General features: G+C 41.6%; 1 protein-coding gene and 1 long non-coding RNA gene across 2 annotated transcripts; one reads left to right on the top strand and one right to left on the bottom strand.

The window, feature by feature from the left end:
- Nucleotides 1–401: 401 nt before the first annotated feature.
- On the top strand, nucleotides 402–13,692 carry tmie (transmembrane inner ear). Its single transcript, XM_049012056.1, has 4 exons — nucleotides 402–503; nucleotides 3,337–3,454; nucleotides 3,954–4,103; nucleotides 13,114–13,692. Exons 1-4 carry the CDS (start codon nucleotides 405–407, stop codon nucleotides 13,437–13,439), a joined length of 693 nt encoding a protein of 230 aa, XP_048868013.1. The 5' UTR covers nucleotides 402–404; the 3' UTR covers nucleotides 13,440–13,692.
- LOC125740635 (uncharacterized) lies at nucleotides 4,953–12,944 on the bottom strand. The gene is made up of 3 exons (XR_007397721.1): nucleotides 12,864–12,944; nucleotides 6,886–6,963; nucleotides 4,953–5,185 (listed from the first exon to the last, which is right to left on the bottom strand). It is a non-coding gene; the product is annotated as an uncharacterized LOC125740635 (long non-coding RNA).
- Nucleotides 13,693–15,141: the final 1,449 nt, after the last annotated feature.

The raw sequence follows: 15,141 nt of genomic DNA, 5'->3' as shown, positions 1-15,141 counted from the left end.
TGAGAGTGAATGGTGTGTGAGTGTGCCCTGCGATGGGCTGGCCCCCCATCCAGGGTTATTCCCTGCCTCGTGCCCATTGCTTCTGGGATAGGCTCCGGACCCCCCGCGACCCAGTAGGATAAGCGGTTTGGAAAACGGATGGATGGATGGATAGTGTAGTTCTGGTGCTGCTGATGATCTACGCCAAAACTGGCCCTTTGCATACAATTCCCAGCCCTCCCCCACCCAGCCATAGGAGCCTGGGAAAGAGGCTGGCAGAGTAAGTGACACCGGCTTTGCTGATTAATTAATGGCCTCTTACGGATGGGCCAGCCCCCAGGCGGGGTGCGGTGCGTAGCTCGGCGGACAGGCACAAACATAGCAGGGGGGCAGGTGTCCATGTCCGGCGGAGAGCCGGGGAGGAAATGGTGAGGGGGGAATCGCAAAGGCCGCCTCTGGGATGGCTGACGGCGTTTCTATCCTTCTGCGTGCGCAGTACAGTGCCACAGACCCCAGACCCAGAGGTAAGCGGGAGCTCGTCATTGTCACCGAGGGCTAAGAGTCATCAGGTTACCGACAGCTGGGTGCACAGCCTCCTTAAGATGGTCCCGGTTACCGTAGGCACTTAAACACAGGGACAAATGTACTTTCCACCTTTACAGAGAAGCCGTTACTTTGTTCTCTACTTATCTTTAATACCTTTGTTCCCATTGCATGAAACAAACAATGGCTCCGCTGTGCATGAATCTGAGAGTAAACTATTTTATACATGAGTCGATATTACAGACGGGCCGCTAGCGGCATCACAGAATGTGCTAGAGGTTTGCCAAATGTTGAGAAGGGGAAATTCTGCTTGCTTAGGCAGGAAGCTATGTATTGTTGTAACAGATAGCAGAAACTAATGAGTCACAAAAGCACATGAATCATGGCTAAAAGATGTCAAGTTTAAAGGAAGAGGTAAAAATAAAAGGTTTCGTTCAAGCCTCTACGAACAAGATTAGAAAGTCACGTTGAGAGGATGGATATTGGAATTTATTTTAATTGCTCGTCAGATGGCTAGGAATTCAAATAAATAAAATGCTGAATTGGTCATAAAGGTTTAGGAAAACTACAAGATATTTTTTTTAATTTACTTTTATTGGAATTAACTTCACTGTTAGCTAAAACAATGTACAGCACTGACATGGTTTATATTGGAAACAAATATTTTGGACGTTCTTGTAAAATTAGAATGATGAAACTAGTAAGACAGACAGTATGACGGAATGGGGTTTATGGGTGAGCTGTTGATGCTTTGGGCCACATGCCAACCCGAAATCTTTTTAGACTTTTACAATTTATTATTATTATTTTTTTACTTCCAGTTCAAAGCCATATACTACAGGTTTTTTTGTAATGTATGCAAACTTGCATTGGGGCTGGCAATGGATTATCCAAAGTACATACAAAGTACTGTTTGTGACACAATTAGACTTGTTTACTCAGAAGTAGCTCGAAAGCAGGGCTTTAACTTGGACGTTCTGCTGCCTCGTTGCTTCAGAATGTAGCCCCTTAGTCCAAATACAACAAACTTAAGAAAGACGCCGTTTATCTCTGTAAGCTTCCTTGATGCAGGAAAAGCTTGCCTGTCCGTCGTCTTGCATATAATTGAAAAGTCAGTGACGATGGGGTTATTTTGCTGAAATGGAACTCTCCGGTGCCAGTTTCGGGTTGATTTCATTTTGCTAATCGTGCGTGACTGAGCAGTAAGTTCTCACTCAGTTTACGCTAAGCCGGGAATCTTCTGGAAAGACGGAGTAGATGTAAACAACATGGCAACGTCTGTGCCGATTTTCTTCTTTTGTGTGTTTATTTTTCGGTGTCTCGTGGGCGATGTTGGAAAAGCACACTTTCCTTCTTGCCTTAAATGAAACAATTCAGCCTCCCGAAGTCTTGTCTTTGAGGAAAGACATGGAATCTTTCATAGATAAGCCAGCGTTTGCAAGACTAGCTTAGACGGTCTTGCCATGGTGACGTTTCCCTTTAGAAAACTTATACATAATAGTGAAATAGCATATACAGCAATGTAAGAGAATATATTATTCGTAAGTATTGTGCAATGCCATGAATCACAAATCGCATGGTATCTACACAAAGGGGCATCAGAATGGGGACAGAACATCATTCCGCTATCGACTGAAATTCACTCTGCTCATTTCCTCTCATTTATATCGATCCACCATCAATACAGCCAAAATGTCCATAAAATTAATAATCTAAATGTGGCGCATACTGTAGTTTCTGCGAGAGTAGCAGCAACTGTTGCTCACAGAGGATGTCAATGCGAGGCTCCTATTCAGCCAAGCGACATAGATCGGAAGCAAGAAATGACACAATGTCGTTTATTAGATTCGGTGGTGGGGGACTTTGCGGAGACAGTGTCTGTTATCTAAGGTAACACAGCACACGACGGATTAGCTTTTGTGTTCAAGCTCCTTCTACCTGCATAGGAATGGATCCCCGGTTCCACAGACAGGTTCCAATCATTTTAAAGATAGCACTGAAATTCATCAGGATTGTGTTGGGTGGGAATTTTGAAACCTTATTTTAACATGCCAGGGCCACATTGTGGGAGAACATGAGAACTTCCATTATGTCAATCAACCCATATCTACCTAGTTTATCTTAAACTTAAAGCCAACAACTCGATTTTAGATGGATGCAGTACAGTGCAGATGTCTTACTAGTAAGTGGACTTTTGCTTAGAACAAAAAACCGAATTTAGCTTTAGAACATGTGCAAATTAAGAGTTACACAAAAACTAGTAAGAATTCCTTCTGTTCTCCAAGAAGTTACTGATATCTAGTTGGACGGCTAGATGAACATCGCTTCCATTCCCAAACCTCTCCTCAGGGCAGCTAGCTTAATTAATTAATTTAGTTGCTTAACAAAAAGTCACTGAGATATTGATTAACTATATGAGGTGAGCTACTGGTCAAGTCAAAAAAATGCAAGCATGTGTACTCCGAATACTGGGACAATTGTAGCAGAAGATCTGAAATGGCTAAGCTAACATACTTTGAACGTAACAACATCGTTTTTCATCGGCATGAAGATCATTTAAACATTTCCTTAGTTGCCTAAGACTTTTGCACAGTACTGTATAGTAAATGATTAATCAGTGTGCATATATAGTGGCTCTCCTCAGCAAAACAGCCTAACGTTCGGGGCCCGAGATCTCGGCACAGTGAGAGAGACGATAACACAGATAGCAAGCTTTGAAGTGTAGCTATTTGTCCGAATTACACTGCTGCGAACGCGAGACTTTGGTGAGGCGGCCCGCTGACCGCTGACCGCTGACCTCGGCATGTTCCTCAGCTCTTCAGCACTGCGCCCCCAAAGAAGCCAGATCCCATTACTTCAGAAACCGTCGTTTTCTGGGGCCTGCGGCTGTGGCAAGTTATTGGAGTTTTTTCCATGTTTATTCTGGCAATAGGTAAGTAACCTTTTGAACATATTATTACATGAATAAATATGTTACTTTAGATACAAGAGCTATATACTGTTAGAGGTATAGACTAGGGTTACCTTTAATCTTGTAATTCAATGAGGGCAAGCCGGCTTATATAATAAATATATCTATTTCTAAATAGATTTGTTAATAAACAACACTAAAGATATAGGACCTATTTATCCTAATAACACTAGCAGTAATGTTAATCATATTTACTTAATAACGGTAAGGTCATAGGTCAGTGTGATATTGAAGGGTTGCCCATTAAACAGTTTGATGAATTCTCGGTGAAATGATGTTTATGATTTGAATAATAAATGTCGCTAACTGCGCTAACTTTAAGCAGCTACTTTGCTATATCGTTAAAATGTCACGGCCGCAACGTTAGCTAAATCAGTTAAACTACCAACTTCTTTTTTGTTACAAATATAACCCAAATGAAAAATTCGAATTGAAATTGGCCTGATACGTCTATCCTCAGTGATAACGCTTTGCTGCATCTTCAAATGCCGGATTCCCAGGACCAAGAAAGAGATCGAGGCGAGGCACGCCCAAAGACAGGCAGCTAAGGTATACGCTGACACCTTAGAGACAGTGCCTCCACTTAATGAGCTCACAGAGATGCCTGGAGGTAAGTGGCCAACGATAAACAGAAATAAATGGTTTCTTCTTACATTGTATGACTCTCCTCTGCCTGTGAAGTATGTCATGGCTCACTGATGAAAGTAGAACAGGTAATTACTTTAATGAGGATGTGCTGTGTAATTATGGCTGTTAGCAAAGCTTCCCAGGTGTTCGAAATGTTTTTATTCAATCACTGGCACATAATGACATCACGCTCCATATGGCTCCGGAATTACTATTCAGTCCCCAAGTTCTCTAAATATGTGTAAATCCAGGGATTTTTTTTTTCCTAAGCAAATTTCATGAAACAGCAGCATTTATCAGGTTCAAAAACCACTGGCAGGATCTATCCAGAAAATACAGGACTAAGAAATAAAGAAAATTCATATATTGAAGTCAGGGACTACTGAACATGTTACTCACAATGCAAAAAATAATTCTGATGACCATTATTTGTCCTGCCGGGAATATTGTGAGAGGTAATACAAAATTATTAGCTATGCTTATTTCAAATATGCTCTTACAAACTTTACCTCATGACCCTGACCAAACACAAATGATTAGAACTAATTGAAATCTGAGAAATTGGAATAACATGGGTCAGTTTCATTTATTGCATTTCAAGGAGTAGAATTACACAGTACTGCTGTTTTGTGTCCTGTATACTATTACAAATGTATTTGTTCAAAAGCAAACTGAAGAGTACAAACCAGACTGATTCATTTGGGCTCTAGCTGATTATCTGTGCTTTGAAACTTGGCCTTGATAAAAGCAAATAATTATAATAAAGTACTACTAAATACAAATGCAGAACATACATTAGATGAGATTGCGTCCTTAATGAAATTGTGGTCATTCGAGGTATTGAACGGCTACTTGGACAGCTATACCATACCATCAGTAGTGTATCAGGACCATACCACCTTCCACAGACCGGGAGTCATCCCCGGGCCTCCTGTCTTCGTCTACTACTTGATATTTTACTTCACAACCATCCGCCATCCACTTATCCTGACTGGCGTTTGTGGAAGGGTCCAGAGCTCATCCTGGCCAAGCGTGTGTACCGAATTCTCCATCTCCCTGGTCCTTCTGGGCAAAGACGTAACGCAAACAAATCACATTATGTCAGTGCAGAGTCATGGAAGACGAAGCAGCCGATAATCAAATGACAAATATCAAGATTCTAACAAAGTAAAAGTAGCAGGGAACAATGGAGCGTAACCCAACCTACAGTCACTGGATACAGAAACAACACAAATTATACCCTTTTTAGCTCACGTGTTGTGTCGTTAAACCTGATCTTTTGTGCCATTTTCTTGGTCCCTCTTTTTCCTAACCCTACCTCTCCCTCTACCTCATCCTGCCACACCCTCTGCTTCCCGAAGTCCCTCTGAATATCTGGGGACTGACAGCCCTTTGGCTGGATGGAGGAGCCGACTTCCGCCTCTAGCCGTGCTACGCTGGAGGGCGCTCTTTCTCCCGCCCTGCTGTGTTTTGTCCCTCCCCATCGCCGTGCCGACAGCCGTGGCCCACAGGATTATGGACCAGAGGGACCGTGTTCAATTCCCGATGTCGTCTCCATTTCATTTCCTGTTAAAAGTTCTGTCACAGCCAACAAGGAGCCTGTGAATGTTCACTTCTAATCCCTACTTTCCTCTTTTTTATAACTGTATTCTTCATTTTCCTGGACGTAAATTACATAGTTTAATGTTGTTAACTCTTAATTAGGCAAGAAAGATAATGATTTAGAGGGAAGTTTAGTGGGAAAGATTTAATATCCCGTTACGGCTCTTCTCTCCTTTCCCTAAATCAAATAGGATCCGGATAAAGGCAGTTCGGAAAAGGGGCTATTTTGTAAACCAGCAAATCAAACTAAATGGGCCCATGAACAGACAATTATATCTATATTGTCTTACAGGTCTTGCTCCAGGGAGAAGGGTCTAATGGATATATATATATATATATATATATATATATATATATATATATATATATATATATATATATAAACCGTTTCTTTTTGGTATGCTGGTCGGACCTGCTTTCAAATCTAAAAGTACTGAACTTGTTGTACATCCTTATGGATCCCCTAAGAGGTCAGGGTGGGAAAATATTTTTTGAAATTGTACAAAAGATTGAATTAATGGTCAAATAAGTTTAAACCTAACCCATTCAGACAAGTCCAGTTAAATGTGCTTTAAGCATAAAATTGCAGTTTATTGAGAGGGAATGCAAAGGTATTATATTATATGCATTAGAGATATCTGCATATATATGCATATATATGTATTATATAATGACTTTGAGATAGTGGGAAAAACTAATGGTTCATTCACAAATCGGACATCAGCGTTGTTTACTTGGATACCTATCTTTGCATGCAAGTAGAGTTTTTTGCTAAGACCACATCGCGTTGTAGTTCACGTAGTGGTTTTCTCTCCGAATGATGTTCGTGTGAATACAAATGCGATTTGGCGTCGTATTAGACTTGAGTACTGATATATCAATTGTGTTAGAGCAGATTCACGGTGTGATATACAATATAAAATGCCGGACTGTGCAATAAATAAATAAATAGTAAAATAAAATAAATAAATATAAAATCTATGTATATATTTCACAAGGACTAATTAGAATATCAATAGGAAAGACACGAAACAGCTAAAGACAAATTATTGAGGAGGCGGCTGAAAATATATTTTAATAGAATAATTACTGCAATGTTGTGCAGAATTCTACACACAAGAACAGCACAGCAGCATTCAGGGGGAAATGCTGGAGGTGCTCACCTTCCACACGCCCAAAGCCCTCTCCACAGCAGTGTGTGCTCTTTGGTGTGTGCTGTTACACCACTCCTCAGCCAACGTCTGGGGGTTCAACATGGGAGTCATTAAGAGGATGCTTGATATCTCAATAACCAGCCAGCAGCAACTGCACCATTATTTGCCATCCAACACACTCCAAAGTTGACCCAGATATCATGTGTACTTCCAGGCCACTTGCTCACAGTATCTGCAAAATGTCCCTGAAGGTTGCATATCACCTGGACATTGAGGCCTAGTCCCAAGAACCCATTTCGACACGTGCAGATAGGATTCAAGGGGCTGCAAATATGAATAGGGTTGAGGGTTCCATCCACTGCACTTACAGTGCCAGAGATGCATTTCTGTAGTGTTATACAAGGCATCCCGTCCTGCTGGAACTTGTATGTAGTTGTGCAACAGAAATGCGATCACTGCATGCACAGATTCGGACACAGCAGCCTTGCTGAGGCCATGTGCATCACCGACGGTCTGCAGGAATCCATCAGTAGCATAGAAACAGAGAACTATCAGAAACTGCACAGTGGGACTGAAGGCTAAATTCCAGTGTGTTCCTCTTTTCAATACATCCTGCACCAGACCGAAAAGGATCATTATTCCACCCCAGACCAGCCCGTATTTCACTTTGAATTATTGGTTACTTCATTATGTACCAGGATTGATCAGAATTTATGAATTCTGCCCCATTCCATTCACAAATTGAAATTTGAATTGAATTAATTACACCGGAATTTGAATTGGAATGCAGGAAGGATTCAATTAATTTCAATTCAAAGAAATTCAATACAATCACACAACAGAGGAATGTCATTCACAAAACATAAATTATATTAAATATTTATTTTCTAGATGCTAGATATATATCCATCCATCCATCCATTTTCCAAACCGCTTATCCTATCGGGTCGCGGGGGGTCCGGAGCCTATCCCGGAAGCAATGGGCACGAGGCAGGGAACAACCCAGGATGGGGGGCCAGCCCATCGCAGGGCACACTCACACACCAGTCACACACACATGCACACCTACGGGCAATTTAGCGACTCCAATTAGCCGCAGCATGTTTTTGGACTGTGGGGGGAAACCGGAGTACCCGGAGGAAACCCCACGACGACATGGGGAGAACATGCAAACTCCACACACATGTGACCCAGGTGGGGACTCGAACCCGGGTCCCAGAGGTGTGAGGCAACAGTGCTAACCACTGCACCACCATGCCGCCCCTAGATATATATATATATATATATATATATATATATATATATGTAATACTGAGTAGAGTTTACTATATATTTGCATGAATGTAAGATAAAAAATTGTCTAATTGTTTTAGTCTATATTCTAACAATTTGCATTTGATTTATGTCAGCCCGCTAAGTTCATGTGTATATATTTATTGTTATATTGCATATTTAACTGTTCATGTGTGTCACCATTTGTGAGAAGTCTGCAGTAGCTTTTCTTGGTTACTTGTATGACTGTGAGAAGTTCTCGTCCACCATGGTCCAAAAAAATTAACTGTTAAATTATATATTCTATGGGTTAAGCTTCAAATGTCGCAGTGATACTTTATGCTGCCATACATTTTTGTGATTGTGGGCTGTAGGTAGTGTTCAGTGCACGCTGTTCAGTCATACCGAAATATTAAGATGTATTGTTGAAGCTGTACCTACACTATACGTGTGAATTTCAATTAATTCTATTTTAACTGAACTTCCTTATATTCAGATTTGAATTTATAGCCTGCATTAGAGTTTCATATTGCAACATTAACTTAACTGTTATTATATCATCATCAGAATTGCCTCGGAGCAATTTACAACAACTCGGAGTACATTTACAAGCAAGATTACGAACTCCTTCAGTTACGTAGGGATTTTAGAAACTCTTGCTAATTAATGATCGATCTTAAGGGTTAGATAACATTCTATTTAACGTTGCGAAGCTTTTGGGAAACCCAGGTCAAAAGTGTAAAATAGTGTTTTAACGGGACTCTCCGTTTTGGCAATGTAGTCCAGGATGTACCAAAACTGGGGTGTTGGAGGGGCTTGGATACCATGATAAATTCAGGGGGGCCTGCACCTTGTAGGGGCCACAAAATCCCCCAACTTTGAAAAATCAACTGAGCGACTGACAGTACCAACCGGAGGAGGGGGCCCAAGATGACATTTTTTAGGGGGCCTGGGATGTTTAGTCACTCCCCCCCACACCCACAATGTCCGTATTTCCCAGAATACTCTGGATGGAAATCAACACACTCAAAGGAAAGTTGAAAATGCTGAAAAAGCCAACCTCTCCAGTGACTAGATCACGCCCAAATGGATAAGAGAGCAGCATCTAACTTCCTGACAGGATCGGATTATCTTTGATGCTGCAGTACATTGTTAGCATCAAAACAAGTGCCTTCACTGAGGTTCCTTGTGTTATTAATGAGGCCGCATATCCCTTGGAATACTTACTACAAGGTAAGAACCAGGATCCCTTAAAGGATCACAGCTTTGCGGCTGTTCGCACTCTGCAAACACCCCCGTGGGTGTGAGGTGCATACTAACATCTGTGGCTGCTTCTGGCTGGGCAAAGGCATTCTGCAGAGACACAAACGCAATCCGAGGATTATGCATGACGTTTGAATATCATTCATTGCTAGGAAGTGAGTGGATTTTCAACATCTCTGACACAAACAATGGTTAACGATATGTTTCTGTCTCTAGCTGAGGGGTCAAACTGCAGCTCACTGTGAAATTGTCTTCTCGAGCAACCGAATCCATTAAAACCTCTGACAATTTCAAAGAAAGTAACTTTCAAGTATTGAGGGGGGTGGGTATGGTGGTAAAGAATATTCCAAGCCTGAAAATATGACCTTTAAATTCCACTTCTGCATGTTTGCGTGCATAATTGCTTAGTACTGGGAAAATCATCGTCACTTTTGAGAAACGCTACATCATATTCTTAGGGCTGAAAATCCTTCCAGAAAATCAGCCCGACGCTGTGTCCCTCAAAGCAAACCTTGATTAATCTTGCTGTGGTTAACGTCACAGGGAACCGGTAATCACACTTTTAAAAAAATGGAAAATATGATTTCAGAACAGATATAAACCCTGGATTAAAGACTAAAACAAATACCTTGCAATATTATTCTACTGAGTGTGAATAATTCTTTGCATATGAGAATCACCACATTTATAAAATCTGAAAAATGACCAACACGATCTTTAGATTGCTTTATTTCTCTATTTACATCCCCCTCTTTATTGTATTTCATTTGATTGTCTGTTAATATAAACGTGTTGCCTTTATATCCATTATAAAAAGCTATGGAGTTTTGCAGGTATTGGTCCCTTTTTGTCGTATGTTTCCTTTATATACACTGGATTGTTGGTGCCAGATGAGGCGATTCCAACATCTGAGGAAACCACCTTCCTGGGATTTACAGTCACTATAGTGACTATAGTGTGTATAGTGTGTATAGTGACTATAGTGTGTATAGTTCACAGGTAAAACTGGTCAGGAGAGGAAGGTCAGAAGTACAAGAAAAGATGCTTTTCTGAATGCACAAGCCCATCTAGCCTTGAAAAGGTCCAGGAGGTAAAAGTACACACACACACACACACACACACACATATATATATATATATATACACACAACTGGCTAGGTCACTGGATAATGTGTGTTCCTCGCCTCGATATGCCTCTCACTAAAACATTTTGAATTCAGTAGCCCAGTGAGAAAACAGGACTTTAAAATGTATATATAAATTATTCATATTTTAACGCTTTTCTGGTCTATCCAGTGTGTCTTCGGCTGAGTCAGTGAATGTTTTGTGGAATGTATCCGGGAAAGTATCTCTGGATGCTGTTAAAGGTCACCTACAAAGACTTGCATTGACTAAAATACGTATTGTTCAAGGTATTTACATCTCTTATTATTATAATGAAAATTTAAACATAATAAGAATAAAACAACAATTGAACAAAAAAAAAAAATGTTGGGATTCAGGTCACATATTGTACCGAAATCAGAATCAGAATCAGGCCACACTTTATTGGCCAAGTGTGTGTGTGTGTGGTCCATGGCAGTTGGTGTCTCTCCGGTACATTACAATACAACAGGACCAGATTAAATATATAAAGGACATCTTATTTATAGACAGAACAATGTATATAAAGTGTAAACAACATGCAAGGTGCAAAATGTATGATCTAAGATTCAGTTCAGTGGTGTGTTGTGAGTGGAGTAGGACTAGCGGTCAGGGAGACAGGCGTAGGTCGGTGTTGCAGGTCCGGTTTAGACAGAATTCATTTTGTGTTTATGGCTTTCAGTCACTTGCAGTGTAACAGCTGGGGGTCCTGAATGCATATCGTTTTTACGAACTTCGCTAAACTTCTCGGTAAATAAAGCTTGCCAATGCGAGGTAAGCATGCTGAGTATTGCTCCAAATGTCTTATTTTCACTTTGCATCGGTTGGTGCCTGGAAGTGTCAGAAGACTCCCTACTATGACTGTTCAGTGGCTTTCCATCATTAAACGGGCAGGCGATGCGACGCAGGCAGCATGCTGGAAGCGTAATCACTATCCCCGTCAGGTGTCCGTGTCGCACGGCGAGCGAACGCGCAAACTGATAGGCGACAGAGATTCCAAAAATATGTGGACCGTAAATAAACTAGACGAGTGGAATAAAATTAAGTGCTTGTTCCTCATTCTGCTATGTGGTTCTCCTGCTTCACACACCTGTGTATCAGCTCATGAACTCTACGCATAATGTAAACCCCATGCTCTGTAGTTCAGAGGACACTGAGGATTACTGATTTTTATGCATATTTTATATTCTAATTTTCGGGACACCGGTAACATTTGGACTCACCATTCGCAATTTTGCAGAATTGAACGGAGAGCAAGTGCTGTACTGTTTTACAAAACACTGAATATATCGGGCGTCCAGAATATTTACATGGATGGGATTTATCAGCAGGGGCGGTATGGTGGTGCACTGGTTAGCACTGTTGCCTCACACCTCTGGGACACGGGTTTGAGTCTCCGCCTGGGTGACATGTGTGTGGAGTTTGCATGTTCTCCCCATGTCGTCGTGGGGTTTCCTCCGGGTACTCCGGTTTCCCCCCACAGTCCAAAAACATGCTGAGGCTGATTGGAGTTACTAAATTGCCCGTAGGTGCGCATGCATGAGTGAATGGTGTGTGAGCGTGCCCTGCGATGGGCTGACCCCCCATTCTGGGTTGTTCCCTGCCTCGTACCCATTGTTTTCGGAATAGGCTCCGGACCCCCCGCAACCCAGTAGGATAAGCGGTTTGGAAAATAGATGGATGGATGGATTTATCTGCTCTGATTGTTTAACACATTTCCAAGTCTATCCTAGAGCAAATTAAATTAAATGTCAAGTCCAGTATGCACTTCACATGATTCACGGGACGAGTGTGGTTTTTATTTTTTGTTTATACTGTCACCTCACGATCGGCATAAAGAACAGGATATCCGTCCTGGAATTAAAATATCCTCTTTTAAAAAGAATACATCGGTAATTGATTGTCTGTAGTTGTGAATGAGCAGCATCTACAGTATATAGATGATGTATATACAGTAGCTGGGACAGTTGATGTTTAAATTCGGTGTCAGTAACACTGGACTGACCGTTACAGTTAACTACTAATCAGCCACACTGGCAATTTACTTTTCAAACACTGGGTCAGATTCTTCAGCTATAATCTGTCATGCGCTTGATGGGATGGAAACTGTAATCTGACCGCTCTTGCTTGTTTATCCTGGGGACCTTCCCATACTGGAAACTTATTAAGTTAGTCTAAAACTAATTAAATTAGTCTAAACATGGAGCTCGTGTTAATGTGTACCTGCCTCTGTGAATGTTAGTTTAATACTGCATTTTTGTCCTGCCAGTTACATATTTAATTTCTAATCATCTAATACACATGCTCACCAGCTCAGTGGGTATCACAGCTGCTTCACAGCTCCAGGGTTTGGGAGTTGGAATTGCTGTCCCTGTTTGTGTAAATACCCAAGGGTCCCTGAGAAGTGCGGGGGGCCGTGATTCTGCCAGGGGTCCTTGCCTCTACTGCAGTGCAGCTCGTGACTCTGGATTGGTTAAGCAGGTGAAAGAGAGACGAATGCAATTAATACTGAAAATGCTTGAATGTTTTATTTTTTTTTTTCCTTTTTTTCTGCACCAGCTGCCGTCGCTGAGGAAAAAACCGAAGTGCCCACCGTTTCTGGGAAGGTGGAGAAGAAGGGGGAGAAAGATGGCAACAAGAAGGAGGGCAAGGCGGGTAAAGAGGGGAAAGGGGATGCCGACGATGCAACCACCAAGAAGAAAGGGGACAAAGGCAATGAGAAGAAAGGAGAAGGTGGAGAAAAAGGCAAGAAGGCGGGGGAAAAGCGAGCGGCTGACAAAGGAGGAGATAATGCTAAGGGTGGAGCCAAAGGAGGGGGCGGGGCCAAGGATGCTGGTAAAGGCGGGGCAAAGGGAGGAGCCAAAAAAGACACTGCAAAAAAGTGACATGTGCTATGTACAGTACAGAGCGCACAGAGTCCTGGGCACCTTGTCCACGATGATATTGCCACAGAAGACCAATATGATTGTCATTTCTTTTTAAAGCAATTTACCCTTGAATCGAAGATCTGGAGGTACTTTCCAGTTTGTTCTCTCACAGCTGTGAATGAGCTGTAAAGGAATGCAATATGCCATTTCTATACACTATTTTTTCACTGTATATTTCTTAACATCTAGTAAATAAACTAAATACCATTTATAGACGCTGCATTTTATATGTTCCCTAGGAAATGCCGTAGCTCTTAGATGTATGTTGACAAACACACAAGTTGTAAATCAATTTCCGTATCCATGATGTAAATACCTGGTGACAGTGATACAAATTGCTTTTTATTTGATTTGAATGTCAGGTCTAAAATGTTTAGTTCATAAAAAAAAATTGTATTTGAAAACGTTCGGTGTCCGCAGCTCATTTCACAGGACCGTTTTGAACTTATTGTAATGAAATCCTAAAAGTAGGTCAGCCTTATGACTCAGAAGTTGGATGGCACTTCTGGTGAGGGAATAGAAAGGGAGGTGTAGTTACTACATTAGTTTTAAAGATGATGCTGTCCTTCAGTCTTCTAAACGCCTCTTAAAGGGCCTCTCACGAAACTAACGACGCTTCATCGGAATTCACCGAAACGTCTTTCACATAATACTAAATTTAGCATCCGGAGTAACCATTTATACTGAGGACTCTTGAATGGCCTTTTCCTGCAAAAACTGGAAAGCAGGCTTCCTGCAGAGACTCAAGCATCGTCCACGGCCCACAAGCGTGACATTGAAGTGAGGTGCCAAAGGTCAGAATATCCATCGCTTCCTTGGTCAATCAGGGCCCGTTCAGGCAAGCCCATTACCAGGCCATCGGCGGAACTGTATTTAAGGATATAGACTTTGCCCGTCAATTCCAGGTGGATCACTGTAGTAGGGCTCTTCACAAGCACATTTATCCACTTAAATATCCATTTACAGATCCGGAATTCACTCAGATGGGAGAATAAGAGGAAGATTTCCATTTCCATTTATTTTTATTTAGCAGATGCTTTTGTCCGACGTGATGTACAAGTGAGGCAAATATCACGTTACAGACACACGTGCTGTGAAGCTACACGTGCTGTGAAGAAGCTACGCAATAACTTCTAAAAACGCACAAACCCAGAAAGACTATTACATTAAGAACATTCTGGGATTATAGAGAGGCATCAGGCTAGTAGAGGAAGGGTTTCGTAGCACAGCGTCAAGGATGTGTGGATACATAGTCCAAATGTGGCTGGAGCAGCCATGTTCTGCTTTGCTACATGCCCCATGTGGCATAGAAATCTGAACCACAGGATAGACCGAGAAACGTCAGCGAAGCGCAGGCCCTCTTCAGCCTTCCAGTTTACCCAAAATACCTTTGCTTAAAACTGCTGGAAAAATAAACCGATGCAAAATCCCGACAGTTTGTAAACACAGGGTAGGAAATCCAACACTACCAAAAAACTGGCTATTAGGAAGTGAGGAATGATGCAAACATTGCTCCGTAACCACACACGGGTATGGTATTTGGGATTGTGGATTTCCTTTATTTTCACATGATCTCGCTTAGCTACTGAAAGAAATGTGTTTATCCAAAGAGACTGGCTTGCAGTTTCATAATTTTGGATGTTAACCGGGTTAATTCAGG

Source organism: Brienomyrus brachyistius, chromosome 4 (genome assembly GCF_023856365.1).
Source record: "Brienomyrus brachyistius isolate T26 chromosome 4, BBRACH_0.4, whole genome shotgun sequence".
Classification (NCBI taxonomy): Eukaryota; Metazoa; Chordata; class Actinopteri; order Osteoglossiformes; family Mormyridae; genus Brienomyrus; species Brienomyrus brachyistius.
The sequence above is the reverse complement of the archived record's forward strand: the minus strand, read 5'-3'. Positions and strand labels throughout refer to the sequence as shown.

Excerpts from the sequence above, each read along its gene's own strand:
- tmie (XM_049012056.1), top strand. The coding sequence starts at position 405 with ATGGTGAGGGGGGAATCGCAAAGGCCGCCTCTGGGATGGCTGACGGCG. Across the intron at positions 504-3,336 it reads CACAGACCCCAGACCCAGAG|CTCTTCAGCACTGCGCCCCC; the intron begins GTAAGCGGGAGC and ends CATGTTCCTCAG. Across the intron at positions 3,455-3,953 it reads CATGTTTATTCTGGCAATAG|TGATAACGCTTTGCTGCATC; the intron begins GTAAGTAACCTT and ends GTCTATCCTCAG.